This window comes from Halichondria panicea, chromosome 4 (genome assembly GCF_963675165.1).
Source record: "Halichondria panicea chromosome 4, odHalPani1.1, whole genome shotgun sequence".
In the NCBI taxonomy this organism is placed as follows: domain Eukaryota; kingdom Metazoa; phylum Porifera; class Demospongiae; order Suberitida; family Halichondriidae; genus Halichondria; species Halichondria panicea.
The window spans coordinates 4,469,643-4,487,376 of record NC_087380.1 but is presented as its reverse complement, the minus strand read 5'-3'; the positions used below and the strand labels follow the sequence as shown (position 1 = coordinate 4,487,376).

Genomic DNA, 17,734 nt, shown 5'->3' with positions numbered 1-17,734 from the left:
TCTAGGCCCGCGAGACTAGGTTGGGTACGGTGTCGATTCCATGTGTACAAAAAATCACTAAAAAATCTTCCTTGGATCGAGGATATAACTTATTATGGAAGAGATACTAACATTCGAAGGCTGCAACTATTTTAGGCAGAGGCTGGTTCTTGCTACTTTAAGTTCTAAAGCAGTGAGAATCACTAAATTACGAAAAGATGAAGAAAATCCTGGTCTTAGAGGTGAGAAGGATGCTAGCCTCGAGACCAGGCCGTTCGTTGTGAAAGACGCCTGGTCAAGTTCCAATGTACAACTTGGTCAGATAATTACCCATGAATATCATTATATGATGCTGTAAAACGCTGACTCAGCTAGATGAGTTTGTACATTGGAACTTGACCAGGCGTTCTTTTAGATAACGAACGGCTGGTCTCGAGGCTAAGGAAATGCTACTAATAATAATTATGAGTCAGTACTACCGTACTTATTCGATTTAAAGCGACCCTCCAAATATGCGACACCCTCGATCTTTTCCAATTTTCTAACCTCTAAAAGTAGCGACTGCAGCATTTACAATTATTTTTTATGTCGCATCCTAAAGAGGTCAAACCACAGCCTCGATTCCAGGCCACAAGAAACAATTGTAATTTATAATCGAGGATAGTAGAGTAACTTCCAATTAGATGTGACACCAGGACTTCAACATAATTTTCTCAACCTCAAAAAGAAACGACTTCTGGCTTCGTAATTATTTAAAAGTGTCGCTTTAAATCGAATAAGTACGGTATCAACTTGTGTGCCCGGCGTTTTCTCTGGAGGGGAAGGGAAAATTATCGAAATTTTTTAGGTTTAGCATTAGACTGGAAACCACTCCCCTTCTCTCGGGAGAAATTAAGGGACTGGCAAGCTGCTGTGTTGAGAGTTGTCCCAGTGCATGAAGAATGTCACGCTGCCACAAGAATGTAAACGTCACAAATAGTCAACTAACTATCACTGCACAAAATATTATCGGCCTCGAGTATAAAGTACATCACTGGCGGTCTGTTGTCGAGGCTGAAATAATATCACCCACGCATTACGCATTTTGTGGTTTGTTCTAATTGCATTCCAACGGGACAACTCTCAACACGGCAACTTGCCAGTCCCAAGAGCCCAGAGCGAAGGGAGTGGTTTCCAGTCTAGTTTAGCATAATAGGCCAGGCAAAGTAGATTCCGTGCAGTCCCACAATTAACCCACACCTCTTTCTTTGAAGGAGCACATTGATAACCGGGCCAGTCCTTTTCCCATACTTAGAAAGACGTGATCTCCATGCAGCCTAGATACCTCCCATGCAAGCTAGATCTATATAAGCTAACTGAATGCTGTAATTAGCAGAAAATATTATAAGCGAATATAATTATGTGTTTATACATTTAGTTAATACGAAAGGATTTAAATTCAAGACTTGTATCTATACACACATGCACGTACTGCAGACAGTGATTTGCTGAGCAATTTTCGATACAGGCGTCATATAATGATACCACTTCTTTCATGCACTACATTCCACCCGGTTTTTGCTAGTAATTTTAGCGCTAAATTAAGTACGCGCTAATAATAAAACGCAGAATTATCTAATGAAAAATAGCTAGCTACATTGTAGCCCTTCATCTGTATCTGACTCCAAAGTTCCCATTCAACCTTAAAACTCATATTACCGTATAGCGAGTAATTTTCGTGGGCAAGCTGACCTCCACGAAATTTTAATGGCTTACCGGAACGTATGAACGCAGTGCATGCAGGCATTGATACTAAACGAAAATCACCGTTTTCGAGTTAAACGATTTTTACCACACGAAATTACCTGCTATACGGTAATACATCTTTTGACAAATTAATATTGTGCCAATGAATTTGCTACAAATCCGCCAAAATTAGTAGCCTAAAAACACTAATTTCTACATGTAGTTTATGATATCTGTTTAATACAGAAGGAAGAAACAAAGGTTTTGCACTGCAGATATAGTACTGTACACAAGTAGCAAGGTGTAAAAATGTTGTAGCTTCTCTGGTTCTAAACGGCTGAACAGAGTGACAAAGGTAAATAGTGAATATCTCGTCAGTTCACCCCGATACCTATTGAGCTCTATCAATTATATGAAAGGTCATTATTGTGTCCCCATGTTTTGTAGCATAATGTCATTCTGATACTTATCAACATTGAATGTAAAACCAAGAATGTAAGTAAAAACTGGATCATTAAGTCTTGATTATGTCGTTTGTTATAAAATTGGATCATGTGATGGTGTCAAACGTTTGCTATAAATTTATAATTAAAAGTCGAAATTGGCATTATTGTTATTTTTAAACATCAATTTTTTATGCTTTTTTTATAAGATGGACCTTGATGCATCAAACTTTTTAATTTGACGGAAACGGCACTGGCACCCTGTTAGCAGGAAACTCCTGATTTAGTCAGATTTGTAATAGATGTTCAATAGCAACAACACAGTGTTACAGTATAAATAATTAACATTCTGACCCGTGCAAAAAGGCTGGGGGGTGTCAGTGGGATGAGGCAATGAGTCTGAAAGGCAACAACTACCGAATTTGGTGGAAAGTATATATCTCGTGCATACCGAATTAGTTATGCATTTTAGATACTATAATTATACAGATAGAGTTCACAGATTCTGCTGGTTTAATTAATTAATTGTTCTTGTTCTTTCGAATGGTAATAGATGTTCGACATGAAATCACTATAATTACTATTTAAATCTCCATCGTAGCAATAATAATAATCTTGTTATACTTTAATACAGAGTTTGAGGCTGGTTTTATTCGCCTCTTGGACAAACTAACTAATGGGTCTAGGATTGAAGTCAATGAAACTGGTGAGAAAAAGTGTCGTTTTATTGCTGTTTTTTTGGACTGTTAGCTTTTTAGCAGTCTATCTTTCGTCCATCCATTCCTACTGGATCATATTTGGGAGCTTAATTGATTCAGTTGAGCATACATGAACAATTATTGAGGGAATTATGCCGTCGCCTTTGAACTACTTAATTATTTAGTAATTATGCACTAGGCTGTACTGTGTTTTGGCAGAATCTATTCTCTTTCCCTGGCACAGGCACTAGCATGCTCTACCAACCTGGTCTGCTTATGGGAGGCACTCTGGAACATGACTGTAGCAAACAGAGGTCAATAAGTTACTTTTTAGAGTCCTTACTCATGTTAGCTCCCTTCTTGAAGAAACCGCTGCGTATAACCCTAAGAGGAATCACAAACGGACCTGATGATCCTTCGGTGAGTATACTGATAATTAATAATCGAAATTTCACTTCGGATAACTTGTTAATTATAATTATGCAGGTAAATGGTTTTTACCCTGCTGCAGGTTGACTACTACAGACTGTGTGTCCTTCCACTGCTAAAACAGTTTATACCCGACAACGAGCTAGAACTCAAGGTAAAATGCAAATATTTCATACCGTGAAATGTAGAAGATTGCGTGTACTGATTTGAATGTACATGTATATTCTATGATAGCGTGCATTGATGCTACGATATTAACATTACATTAATTACTCTAGATTCGTCGTAGAGGTATGTGGCCTGATGGAAATGGGGAGGTGTTCTTCTCATGTCCTATTGTTAAACGGATGAGACCTGTGTTCCTCATGAAAACAGGAAGAGTACGCAGGGTGCGAGGTGTGGCGTATCCTTTATCTTAACACTTTATTTGGCTATAAGCATGCAATTTCGCATTTCACAAGTGATGAAGTGTGTGTCCTTTACTTAGAGCAGGTATTGTGTGCGAGTTAGTCCTTCAATGGCCAACAGAATGGTGGACTCCTCGAGAGCACTTCTCAATAAATACCTGCCTGATGTATACATCTACACCGACATCGTGAAGGGAGGAGAAGGAGGGAAGTAAGTCAAGCGTGTCATCTTCTAGTAGCAGAAACCGTGTTATATTGTATTGTTCCATTAACCGTTTACCTGCCGAAAAAATCTCGCTAAAATTTCATTCTCTGCTACCTCGCCCGATTCACGTGCAGACTTATGTAGCAAACTCTCACCCACTAACCTCAAGTTTGGTCCCTTTTTCCTCAATGGTAAGTTTGGTAACCTAATCCAGCCACCAATACTTAATTGAACCCTCCCATTTTCACACAATGGCCGGAAGGGGATCCTTGATGTTTTCAGCACCCTCAAAGTATTCTTGTAATTGCAGGACGACACCTATATCATGATAAGGTTGGTACCAAACTGTAGCGTACACCCTCGGCTACTGCCAAATGACGTCTCCGCGATTTAAAACAAATTACTGTTGTATTTACAATGAGACAATTAAGATCCTGCATGCGCAAAGTGCTGAAAACAAGGCGAGGGACTGAACCCCGGTTTAAGGGGGGCTATCGCGCCCTTAAGAACCCCCCTTTCCACAATTGGGTGAAGGGGCACACCAAAACACGGGCGCTTTACTACATGCCTCGATTTTAGCAACTTTGTGCGCTCTCTGTGACATTTCTGATGGACGTAGTGCAGGGCACGTGTTTATGACTCAATAGCAGGTAAAGGGTAAGGTACACAACCATCTTTCGCAGGCTCAGCGAAAAGTGTACATTGTAACTATAGTAAGCGATCTGTCTATACCAGCTGTAACTGCTCAACGGTTGCAACGTGACAAAAACTAACAGCTAGTTTCTATAGGCTTTTAATTACATTCTGTATAAGTGCTTGGTTAGCTACAGGTTAGCTACAAGTGAGAAAACAGCAGAGCGCCAGAAGGAACGTTAACTTAACGTCTCTGCAGATTATATCCTTTTGAATTATTCATTAACACAAACTTCTATCATCATACATACATGTAGATCTAAATTTGTTCTTCAAACTATAGATCATTTCTATCCATCAAACTTCTGTTTCCACTCAAAACTTTTGGCCAGAAGCAAAAGTATAGGGCTGCAAAATAGAATCAGTGGAACAAAATTGAGATGAGTGAAGCCAGGGCAAGTTTGTTTATTTGACCAAGACGCTTCTGATTTTTACCGTTAAAGACAGGCCCTCCTGCATGGGGGTTGATTTGAAACAGTCGGTAATTTGTTATGTTGTATACTTTCTGATCTACATAGGTCTCCTGGCTATGGTATAACTCTGATTGCTGAATCCACGACGAAAGTCATGTATGCAGGAGAAGCTCACTGGCTGGCTTCTGACAACAAACTATCTGCTGTTTTACCTGAAGAGCTGGGTGCACAGGCAGTATCTTCTCTCATTGAAGAAATAGTAAAGGTACGACAGTAATGTATACGTGTTTTAAATTGTGGTCAGTCATTCTCTGTTAATTGTCTTATACATGTATCTATTTTGACACACGAGCACGCTTGTGCATCGATTTTGTATGTATCTACATGACGTGCAGAGGGGTGCGGCTGTAAATCCATAGGTGTGGTTTACATGCAGTTAAACTCTTTGGCCAGAGGAGGTAGGACACACATCACGTGCGCCTCAGTAATTAACGATCTAGGTTTAACCGCAAAGATTTAGACAAGGATTTGTGAGTGAAAAGTGCAGATGTTCAAGCAGCCAAAACAGCAGTGATCCCACGGTTATTTTCTCTAAAATTTAGCTATCATGTAGTGAAAGGATACTAACTAATGGATCAGTGATCCCAGTGGGATCCCGGCTCAATAGCTTGAAATTCACCATCAAACCTTGTATTTTTCACTGTACATAGGCTACTATGGAGAGCAGTCTAGGGAGGTTAACTCAGATTAGTTGCCGTCTTCCATACCATGCAGTTTACATGTTCGAGATTACTAGAAAGTGATGTGGGCTTGCTAGAGAGCACAACAGTAGATCTACAGTGGAACCTCCATTATAACGACCACCTCCGAAGAGCAACCACACGCTATATAACGACCAAAAGCTCAGGTCCGGATTGAAACTACAATGACTTCAATGTATAAAGCAACCTCTCAGGAGCGACCACCTCTCTATACTCCGTATAACGAGTAGCTTTCTAGTCCCTGATCAGCTTTAGCAATGGAAAATAATTTCTCAGAACGGACAGCCACACCCAGAATTAGCAGAAAATTATTGCATTCTTTTTTGCACAATCGTGAAAGTCTAGCTGTAGCTTTTCCCTACAGCCTTTTAAGCTTGTATGAGCCAAAGAAGCAGTTAGCAAAGCTCCAAGATTCATTTGCAGCAAGAAGGCAATCACAAACCTCCCACCTCTGTATAACCAAAAGGCTGCTCCCCAATCGTGTCCGTTACTTTTATGGAGGTTCCACTGTACCATTAGCTATATACACTAGGAAAGGTTAAAGGTCAAGAGCCTAGCATATAAACATTGTATGCCACTGGCACACATTCCATTGTCATATGACGTATGACACATTAATTTCCTGCCTCTTCTGCTCTGAGGCATTATAATAATTATACATTAATTTGTAAAATAAAGATTGCATGTAGTTAGCTTATTGAAAGACTATAACTCGCATCAATAGATGCTAGATATACACAGTACAGTCCTGCTAATTGCCGTAGCCCCAGTGCATGATCATGTAAAATTTATTTGTCAGACACTGTTCTCATGGAAAGTGTCTGACTGTATAGCGGGTACTTTTCGTGGTTAATCTAACTTCGACAAAATTTTACCCACGAAAACGTTGGTGTTATTTATCGGAGTGCATGTTTTTTATTCACAAAAACTCACTGCTGTTCAACCCCACGAAAATTACCATCTTAGTCGTTGTCAGTCGAGATTTTGGTCTCATTATCCCTGCATGAAAACATACCAGGTTCTCTTGTTACAGGGTGGATGTGCAGACAGTGTTTGTCAGGTGATTCCTTTGTTGTTCATGGCTTTGGGGCAAAAAGACGTCTCTAAGATTCAACTAGGAGAGCTTACTGAGTATAGGTAAGCAATTAGCCATTTTACCAAAATGCATGCTGACTTTACTTATTAATGATCGATTGAGCAAAAAGGGCCTTTCAATTATTTTTAATTATTTCTTTTTCAAATTATTTATTGTTTTCACACGAATTCAATCACGTACAAACACATAGTTATACCAAACTAGAGCACTACAGTGCAAACCCTTGCTGGTTAAAGATCTATAGAAATCAGGTAGTGATATACAGTAAATGTATTGAGCTTGCATGGCTAGCACAGTAACTAAAGCAATAAAACTAAGGGAGACTAGAGGCTGTGAACGGTGTTTTAGTGTCGCGTGAGACATGCACTGTGGACTACACAGTAAAGAAGCCTGGAGTCTTAGAAACATTGTCCTGATAATTATGTTCTGGCAGCAAAGCAGCAACTATAGTTGTGTACAGTGACCCTTTTCCATTGTTTGTATAGTACAGGATCGCCTCAGTTGCAAAATACGGGCCGCATGTTGCTTCTATTGCTTGTAAACCCTGCAGCCAACGTGTAGTTTAACCTTTATTCGAGACTAGTTAGCCCTGCAGACAACGTGCAAGTTCAAGCTTCTTAGCTTTTGCTTGCTTTTATTCGATAACCAAGATCTACCACTATAACTTGTTGTGTGAGGCTATCCATGCTGTAAACACAGCGCTGTGGCATCTCCAGGTGAGCAGGCTTAGAAATCACAATCCAGACGACTAATATATACCCGCTAGCCTCGGAGTTATGTGTGTTGGAAAATCGTAGCTCTGAAATAGAAAACACCCTTGTTAAGATAATGTTTAGACGAAGCGCTTCAGTGCAAGAGTTCGGTTTAGAGCATGATATTAATAATACTGTTCTCCCATGCAGTACACAATTTCTTCGGCACATAAAAGATTTCTTTCAGTTGGCATACAAAGTGGAGGGCAAAGTGGAGGAGCTTGGAATGGAAGAAAGTAATGGTGACAGTGAGGACTGTGTGAGTAGGCAGATTGTGTCACTTTCATGTGTAGGGATTGGGTTCTCTAACTTTAGCAAAGGCATATTGTAATTCATGCTTTGAACATACATTCTCTTGGATTTTGATCTTGTTCGCTGCTATGTATGTAGCTATTATTATAGTACATATCAAAATAATGATAATTAGGTGTCATTAATAAAAAAAAATTATTTGATAACAGGCTGATGAAGCGAAAAGAATAGGTAACATTTTTGAATATTTGGCACAGGGCCTACTCGTAAACCATCCAAATAATTCTTACGTACATCTAAAGTAGAGTAGCATAATTATGGACATGGTACATGTCAACCCCCAACGAAGAAGCAGATATATACCATGCATGCATGCATAAGGCACTGATCGAAACCAAGCATGAACAGCGCTCAAGGTATACATGTATAATTATTGCAGCATAATTATTTTGTTATTCTCAAGTACAATTTCTTGTACAAGAGGACATGCAGGAATTATCAGCACATACGCTTGGCTACACCCATCTCGTCACCTTCCACATAATACTGAAATCAATTATAAAGTGAATGATCACGATGTGCCTTTTCTGGCAGTATTAAAAACCTTGTTTGGGGCAGCCAGTATAATTATACGCAATAGCGAGTGGCCGCCGGGTGAGGGTGAGTTTTGTGAGTAAACATCGATCTAGCTATAATTATAGCAATCCGTGTCAAACCAAATTAATGGCCGGTTGTATTAATTGAGGTGGCGTACTTCAGAGAGCTAGAATAGCGAGAGTCTACGTAGCAGGTATTACGAGCTTGGTCAACTCATAAAAATTAATGGTAAAAAATAATGATTTAAACATGGTAAAAGTGTGATCCAACAACCAAAAATAATTATATGAAATTATCAAATGGTTTTTTTTATTACTCGAGAAGACTTCGTTACAAGCAGACTGTTCACAAAGACAGTCAAAGAACCTGTCAACAAAAGGAATTAGTGTAATGTGTTTGATTACAAGAGTGATTAAGAGTTAAGAAAAAATATGGTATTGCCACCTGTAGTGGCAGCAATACCATTCTCAAAAGGTTTACATGCCCTATGTACTTTTATTGCCCTAATAATTATATTACTTTAATGTCTGTGCCTCGAAGTTTATAGCTAGGTGCCTCTATAGCCAAGATGCAACCCTCAATAATTATCCCATAGAGACCTTGGATTCAGTCTGTAAGTATTATTTATATCACGAGGACCCCTTACCAGATCATGAGGCTACGCGACCATGTAATAAACATAAATAGCACGGAAGGGACTGTATGACTTGTATTACACCCTTGCCTGATCAATAAAGTGCAAGTAAGAGTTTCTATAGGCTTCTAGTCGGATGCGTATTCGTGGATTTGCAAAATATTACTTCGTTCTAGCAGAGATTGAAGAGAAGGGGATATGAAACTAGATCACGTGAGCTTATGTGCTCAATGTTAAAACAGAGTAAAAAGTTTAGGCACTCCGTGTTGCTATAAAAATGGCGGTTTCATGGGAAGCTGGATGACTCACTTGAAGTATTGTGATCATATAATTGACTAGCCACAGATTGTTTTAAAATATATTTGGTGGCAATAAAATCCAGAACGCCAGATTCCCTGGTTTATTGGCTATACTAGACTGTAGCAGAAAGCAAGTTGGTTTTCATAAGATGGTTCAGTGATGAGTTTTAATGTTAGCTATGTATTCTATGTACTTGTGCCTGTCTCAAAGGCTAGATCGCTCTGATGCTGAAAGTATAATCGATTTTTAGTGTACAATTTGTAAAATTTTGCTCCAGGACAAGTACAAGAGGTCAAAAAAGTTGAAGTGATCGAACATGCTGTCTCTTGGCTCTTAGCTGAGGAGCTGTTACACTTCCCAAAGGTCCACTCTTGCTATATGTAGCAGCAAGTCCAGAGATACAGTCCCACAAAGTATTTTACATGATTTTACATAGAACTTGCAGTAAAGACAATGTGCCACGCCCATTTTGGGCAACACGGATTGTATGTACACGTCATCAAGTTTCATATCCCTCTCTCTTCAATCTCTGGTTCTAGAGTTATGCCTAGTTTTGCTTACTTGGAATGCCATTGCAGCCTTTTCAGAAAATTGCGTAGCAAAACTTGTCCATGGAGTGTTGCTACTCTACTTAGTAGTTAGCTCTGCACTAGAACGCTAGCTACGTTTGCACTTTAGTGCTCTAGATGTGTGTATAAAATTTTAAAGCTATTAGTAACTTTATGTTATGTAGCTTTGGCATCTCCACCGAGGCATCAGCACCCACGGTTGTTTTAAATAATGCAAGCCATAAATAAAATATTAGCATATTTTAAAGTACACACTCCTCTCTTAGATTCACCGAATTACTTTCCCTTTATGCTTCCAATTTCGTAGTTTTTGCTTACGAAGCTTTGATGACAAAAAGTCTGCCACTAGCTGTTAAAGTTACTAGGATCTTTAAACCCAGCAATTTAGTAGCCATACTAGCTCAGCATACACAGACTAATGGACTCGAGACTGCCACAAATAAAACGTTAGGGGTGCCTACAGGACTCTATACATACTGACAATTAAAATGATGTACACTATAGCTAGATCAGCTTGTGGTTGTGGAAAAGACGTTTGAAATTAGTCCAAATCAGGGTACTTATCCAAATATTAGTTTGTACTTTAGGTATCCTCGTTCATCAAAGCCTGTACCAATTTATATAGCCATGTAAACAGAATGATTAGTCGAGTTCTACACATTCTGGCTTCCCCGGCTAGATCTACTACTAACCTGAAAATTTGTCCATTATCTTCGGTCGTATTTTCCACGGTGATTCCATTACTAGAACGAAATACACTGGAATTCCCAAGAAAGTTGCTCCGAAGGCTATCAACTGAGGAACAGCATTTTGAAGAAGTGGCATAACCACTAAGAAACCAATGGCCAACACCATGAACATGGGAAGGATTAACCATACCTAAGAAGCGGTAATCAACTTGACATGAGTGCGGCTGTACATGGTAGGTCAAGTACATAAATACATACCTTAAAAGGTCGATTTCTCTCTGGCTCTGTAAGCCTCATTATAAATATTCCAACAATGGCCAGACCATAAAAAAACCAAACCGTTGCAACGAATGCATTAATGATCTGGTCGATGGTTCCGATGCAAATTAGTATAGCTGAGAAGATGCTCTGTATGTGTGCAATTGGAACGTTGTAGTTGCATATCAGGTTTTGCAGTAATTATTATTCCACAGTGTGCATATGCACAAGCGAGGTATACAGTAGTGTGTTTGTGTGTGTCTACTGCTATAACTGTTTAAGGATAAAATGAAGTGCAAAGAAGAGTTTCTATAGGCTTCTAGTAACGTTTTTTTCGATTTCAATTTGTGGATTTGCGAGTTATGACTAGTTTTGCTTTAATACTTCTTTCAGATTCGTACGTAGCAAAATCTGTTGATATAACGTAGCTAGTCTACTTAGTAGTTACTCTGCACTATAACGCTAGCCATTGGTAGCTGAAAAAATAGCTACAAAACTGACTGCATGCGTTTCAGTCATTAATAATCATTGTGAACTTTTGGCATCCTTTTTAGCAACAATCATGGTCAATATACTCACTCATTTGCACCATTGTTCACAGCAACATTTCACAGCAAATGTAAAAAATAAGTCAACATGCATGTCATTGTGTGTACTTAAATTGCTATAGCTGCATGTCATAAAGCTTTGCGCCTCCACCAAGGCATCAGAGCTACAGTACAGTGCGCAACAATAACAACAACCCACTTATCGGTACTTCATCTCACAGCACTTTAACGTTCCTATCACAAACTTAAACCATGGCCCCACATACAATTATAAACACTGTTACTAGTTGTAAGTTTTATACTTTGATATTTGAACTCACCACACACAAAACTGCTGGAATAGGTGTCCGATGAGTAATATGAACTCCAGCTAGACATTCTGGCATTATTCCATCTCTTGAAGATACAAACAGCTTCCTACATGTACGTATATGTGGTCAATTGAAGAAGAGTTTTAGAATACAGACAACAATCACAGGTGGTGGAATATTTACGTCTCACCTAGATTGAGACAAGAGAGACACATGTGCAGAACTGAAGGTAGCTAAAGCAACCATGAAAGGAACGATTATCAATCCTGCATTTCCAATTACTGCATTTGCAAACACCTGCACATTACAATAATTATTATGCAGGAGAATTTGTTACAAACAGTTAAACACATGCACATACCAATCCAACAGCTTCTGAACTCTCAATTTCCTCATAGCTGAGCACAGCAAAGAATGCCACATTAACAGCAACATATGAGAGAACTACCAGTGGGATAGCAATAAGAATTGCACGCGGTAGTACTCTGAAGAGAAAAGGATATACTTACGGTAAATCCCGGTTACGCAATCAAATGCATGTACAATACTGTACACTAGAGCCAAACGATTATAGTAGTAGTTCTAGTGAGTGTGATACACCTTTCAATGTCTTTTACTTCTTCTTGCATCATATTCAAAGCATCCCTTGAGGAGAATCCTTACAGTGACAAAATACTGTGACAAGTAGGTGGCTTACCATCCATCGTAAGCATACATGACACCATATAGAGCAAGGGCAATGCTGCTTATGTCTTTAGTTGCTCCATTAAATGGTGAGCTGGCATCAGAAGAGAAGCATCCTAGGGGGTACAAATTATTACCGTATTGTAAATTACCGTATTACTATTGCATCAAACATAAGCGAATTTTGATCGCTTTGCAAAATAAAACAAAACCATTCTAGTAATACGGTATACCAGTACAGCTCACTGTTGGCAATAATGTGATAGATTCCTAACACAACAATAAAAGCCAGAGAGATAAACTTGAGAAAAGAGAGCCAGTTAGACACTCTATTGGCCCACTTCACACTGTAGATGTTCACCAGTGTTGACATAACTATTAAAGCAATATCGTATATTTATACATGTTCAATAATTGTGAGGGTATCAACTTACTGAGAGCTGCCAGAGCAATTAGCTTCACTGGTAAAACTGGAAGTTCAGGGCATCCAATGAAAAATGGACGGCAGAGATAGTTTCCAAACGTCAGCAACGGTATTGCCAAAGAAGCAGGATTTCCAACCAGAAAATCATACCACACATTTGTAAACGCTAGCATTTCACCAACAGTCCTCAAATATTTATTCTTTCGCCTAAATGAATAGGCCTCCAGTATGTACGCATACTCACTTCCAGACTTCTGAATCATTGTACCAAGCTCGCAGTAGCACAGGCTTCCAATCAAAGCTATCAGTCCCCCCACTACCCATGCTATCAGGGTCAGCCCAAATGATTGGGTATAACCCAGGATACTGCTTGTAGTAATGAAGATTCCTGAACCAATGACATTTCCAAATATCAGTCCAACACCACTGACAATACCTAACTCTTTCCTTAGGGTGACTGTCGGTTTGCCGATACGTTTAGGATGTTCATGTGTGCCGTGTTTACTTTCTTTTACCTCACCCTCAATGTTTGAGCTTAATACACCAGATTGTTCCATAATTGTTGAATATCGATATGATTCTGCTTTGATCCAGCTTTTGTTTAATAAAAAAACACAGGCCACATTTATAGCTAGTATGGGCCACATGCACGTAGTATGTGTAATTGAACTCCCCAAACCACACCCAGCAAAGTGCAGCTAGCTAGCTGTTCAGTCAAGTCAAGATTAATAAGAATATTATATTTGGCAGTTTGTTTTCATAATGGAAGCTGAGGATGCCCCAAGGAAATACGACGTGATTGTGTTTGGTGTTACTGGCTTCACAGGTCAGTTTGTTGCTGAAGAGCTTCAAAGATTAGCTACAAGCGGAGGTCTCAAGTGGGCAGTGGCTGGGAGAAATAAGAGCAAAGTTCAAGCTGTTTTAAATGGTATGAAAATAATGCACCTATCAATGTGTCGCCCCCCCCCCCCCAGGAGGGGTCGGGCTTATATGGGGGATTTGACCTTACCTCAGGTCAAATTCCCCCTGATGGGGGAGGATTCTGTGTTCAAATCCCCCAGTACAGAGGATTTTTGAGCCCCAAGCAGTTGCACACATCAAAACAGGTTATAAAAGAGTCTTTACTACGCAAAGCCAGGTTCAAATCCCCCAGTATGGGGCCAACATTTCAGGTCAAATTAGATCAAATTCCCCCCGTATGTACCGGGGGGGGGGGGGGGTAGTGGGGCAACACATTGATAGGTGCATAATAGTTGGGCCCTGTACATGTGTGAAGGGTTGGGAACCTCAGGTTTTTTCTCAAAAATGTTGCAGCCCAATTTGACAATCAGATTCATACAAACTTCTTTTAAAGTGTTGAAGGTGTGGCTCATTAATAATTCCCACTAGGCAGTTTGAATTTTTGCAGTTTATGTAGCTCTCATTTTGACTGTTACATTTGCCAGTAAGTTGTTGTAAATTTAGCCCCTGGCCATAATAATTATTATTAAAGAGGATCACTTCTGTTTTGCAACTCTTTTGTAGAAACAATTTCACCTGACTCTGATTGGCCTGAACACTGATTGCTGAGCCAACTAAGCTTGTGCAGTTTGTCTAGATTCTCTAGCAACTTCTTCATTTTCTTCTGTTTACTGTTTACTTCGTGCTGTTACTTATAATTGTTGATAGTCTCTTTATTTTCTCTCAGAGTCTGGTATAGAGGGCATTGATGTGCTGGTGGCAGATGTGAGTGATCAGGACTCGTTGGAGGCCATGTGTGCCGATGCCACAGTCATCATCGACTGTGTAGGACCTGTAAGCAATTGGTGTGCTGTCTCCTCGCTATAATTAATTTATCTTATGCTTGTAGTTACATGTATAATTATGTGCACATGTTTCCCTACAGTATCAGCTCTATGGTGAGCCAGTGGTGAAGGCTTGCATCAGCCAAAAATGCAACTACGTAGACATCACTGGGGAGACATTTGTAAGTAATAATTATTGGACATCGCTGATGAGACTATAATTATTATTGTTTTAATGGCTGCATAATAATTATGTAACTCAGCATAATACATAATTATTCGTCCTCCAGCTTCTTATGCCTTAGTTATGCTGTATATTGTGATTGCAGACTACATGCACATTTATAATGCACTATAATTATGTTCCTGCTCTTTACCTCAATTGTAACGTTGATACATGAGATCTGCTTCCTCTGGCTATTTATTGTTACTTATTGCTTTTGTTTGTAGTATATGGAGACAATTGAGTCCAAGTATGACCAGCAAGCTCGTGATGCTGGTGTGTACATTGTCTGCTCCTGTGGCTTTGATTCCATTCCCAATGACATGGGTGCCCTGATGGTGCAGAAGTCATTTAATGGAGATCTGGCTTATGTAGATAGCTATGTGACCCTACATGGGAGTAATGTGAGTCTTATGTGTTTTAAAATAATCCTTCTGCACTCACAATCACATGCATGTCAAGGCTCTATCCTAATTTAATTCTAGTTGTAACAGCCTGGATTTTAGCTAACTTGTGGAGTGTGTGAGAGTATTTAGTCCTAGAGACAATGACGTTCTGATTGCTACCTGTGTATATGTCATGGGGGAAAGGTTGTTCATTAATTTCTTTGACGTTTGTATCGTTCTTTTGAATTACCTCGGTGTAATTTTGTAATTGTGTGTAGCTCAATTTCAACACCGGGACATGGGAATCTCTGGTACGAGGCTTAAATAACCATAGCAATCTGATGAAGCTTCGCAAGAGAGTCAATTTACCTCCACTCGCCCTCCCAGCCTACCAACCCCCACCAAGGTCAGACAAGTAGCTATAGCAACTTAATACAGGTGAAGGTGTCCCGATTTATTTTCTCAAACACATTGGCAGGTCTACTTGTACATGTAGGGTTGATATATGACCATGGGGCTAGTACGTGGAGTGGATGGGCAGGGCCAATGTGCACTTTGTGTAAACTTAAAAATTAAAAGTCCTGAAAACCTTGTACTATACAACATGCATGTACCTAGTCCTTTTGTTTTGCTTCGTTTTTGCAGGAAGTCACTCTTCTACAGTGAATTTGTCAAACGTTGGTGTGGGCCATTTCAGGGATCTGACAGGGCTGTGGTATGTCTTTTAACAAGTAGTGCTGCATGGTATAGAGCTTTTTATTGTACGTAGCTATAATTATGTCAAAGGTCGATCAATATTAGCATTGAGAAGAGGGATTTCACACCCATTAAATTTTTTTTGCACCCATTATATATGTACCGCATCGTACATTACTCTGTGTGCATGTTCTGACCATACATAGGTTTACAGAAGCATGAGGTATCGTCAAGAGAATGAGGGAGTCAGTTCAGTAAGTTATAACAGCCTTATACTTTTAACAACTCCTTTTTATTGAGCACTTATAATTATAGTTCAAGTTTCGACCCTACATAAGTTTTACCTCATTTTGGCAAGCCATTGGGACAGTGATACTCTTCATTCCGGTTATCATCCTCACCATGACTAACTGGGGCATTAAATTGCTAATCAAGGTGAACACTCTCTTTTTTTGTCGAATCGCTCATTGATGTATGAATACACTTTGAGTTCAGTGCTTTTTCCACTATAGTATCCAAAATTCTTCAGTGCAGGGCTGGCCCAAACTCCAAAGAGAGAAGACGTAAGTGTTGTACAATTATTACTATTACTGCACAATTGTAATCACTTGACTATAATAAAATAATTGTACAGTAATTATAAGATACATTATAGATCTAGATTTCACCTTGCTGCATTAATTGTATGATAGCTTGATGGCCTGAGCTTCTCTGTGACTCTTGAAGGTTACGGATACTCTCCTGGTGCTGAAAAGTAAGTGGCTATAGCTGTGCGTTAAATATTCATGACTGTATAATTATGTGGTGTTTTCAGAACAGCTGCCCCTGACTCGAGGGTCACTGTGAAAGTTAGTGGAGGAGGTGAGCGTAAATTAATTTGTCTACGTCATTTTCTGGTTCTGATAATAATTTAATAATAGGTGTTCTCTAATTCCTTGTTCAGATCCTGGTTATGGAGCTACTTCTGTCATTCTGGTACAGTCTGCTCTGTGCATTGTGAATGAGAAGGAATCACTACCAGCAAGGTTATAATTATAGACTTCATTCTTTAATAGCTGGCTCTTTCATGCTTGAGGTTTTCTCCAAAAATCTACAACCGTATTGTTGCACCTGTCTATTTATAATATTACTTCGGTAATTGTGTGTCAGAAAACTATATACAGGATTGTATGTTCCTCATACTCAATTTATTAGGGGAACTTAGCATCATTATTGTAACCCTCCTCCCATTCTTTGCAGTGGTGGTGTCTACACTCCTGCTGCTGTGTTTGGAAACACCAACCTCATCCAGAATCTCAATGATACTGGGAAAGTCAAGTTTGAATTAGTGGAGTGAACATAACTGAAATCCTCACTGTGATTGTAGAAGTACAGTTTAATTAATTTGTGATCATGTAGTGTATGATAAATAATTATTTGTTTGTTTATTATACAAGGGATGAGGAACCGCGAGTATTATAAATTATACTTGTTGACATCAAGCCTGCGGTATATATAACAATGCAGTCATAATTATAATAATCATATATACGCAGAAGACCTATATATATAGTTTAGAATGTTAATTATGCCTCGAGGCGTAGCCGCACGAGGGATACGGTAAAGCTGACTGTGTGTGTGTCTGTCTGTGTGTGTGTGTGTGTATTCCAGCTATAACTGCTCAACGGTTACAATGCGACGAAAACTAACAGCTTCTATAGGCTTCTAGCCACGTTCTCTTGGATTTTGATTCGTGGATTAGCAAACTAAAGCTTCTTTCTCGAGTTATGGCTAGTTTG

The 17,734-nt window shown here is 39.3% G+C and overlaps 3 protein-coding genes across 4 annotated transcripts; 2 read left to right on the top strand and 1 right to left on the bottom strand.

Annotated features, from left to right (window-relative positions):
• The first annotated feature begins 14 nt into the window (after window positions 1-14).
• LOC135334605 (RNA 3'-terminal phosphate cyclase-like protein) lies at window positions 15-8,062 on the top strand. The gene is made up of 9 exons (XM_064529859.1): window positions 15-221; window positions 2,782-2,853; window positions 3,090-3,265; window positions 3,357-3,428; window positions 3,553-3,677; window positions 3,767-3,892; window positions 5,098-5,257; window positions 6,787-6,890; window positions 7,752-8,062. The coding sequence occupies exons 1-9, from the start codon at window positions 95-97 to the stop codon at window positions 7,930-7,932; spliced, it is 1,143 nt and encodes a 380-aa protein (XP_064385929.1). The 5' UTR covers window positions 15-94; the 3' UTR covers window positions 7,933-8,062.
• A 596-nt stretch (window positions 8,063-8,658) lies between these two features.
• On the bottom strand, window positions 8,659-13,514 carry LOC135334599 (Y+L amino acid transporter 2-like). 2 transcript variants are annotated; one of them, XM_064529851.1, is made up of 10 exons: window positions 12,878-13,514; window positions 12,690-12,818; window positions 12,457-12,559; window positions 12,360-12,404; window positions 12,121-12,244; window positions 11,950-12,056; window positions 11,769-11,865; window positions 10,901-11,050; window positions 10,646-10,832; window positions 8,659-8,816 (listed from the first exon to the last, which is right to left on the bottom strand). In XM_064529851.1, exons 1-10 carry the CDS (start codon window positions 13,512-13,514, stop codon window positions 8,746-8,748), a joined length of 1,650 nt encoding a protein of 549 aa, XP_064385921.1. In that variant the 3' UTR covers window positions 8,659-8,745. The 2 variants fall into 2 exon arrangements, with proteins under 2 accessions (XP_064385921.1, XP_064385922.1); XM_064529852.1 differs by lacking the exons at window positions 10,646-10,832; window positions 10,901-11,050.
• A 115-nt stretch (window positions 13,515-13,629) lies between these two features.
• Window positions 13,630-17,379, top strand: LOC135334602 (saccharopine dehydrogenase-like oxidoreductase). Its single transcript, XM_064529855.1, has 13 exons — window positions 13,630-13,795; window positions 14,555-14,661; window positions 14,753-14,833; window positions 15,102-15,278; window positions 15,539-15,666; window positions 15,906-15,975; window positions 16,163-16,210; window positions 16,272-16,391; window positions 16,469-16,519; window positions 16,649-16,710; window positions 16,771-16,817; window positions 16,900-16,981; window positions 17,196-17,379. The coding sequence occupies exons 1-13, from the start codon at window positions 13,630-13,632 to the stop codon at window positions 17,290-17,292; spliced, it is 1,236 nt and encodes a 411-aa protein (XP_064385925.1). The 3' UTR covers window positions 17,293-17,379.
• Window positions 17,380-17,734: the final 355 nt, after the last annotated feature.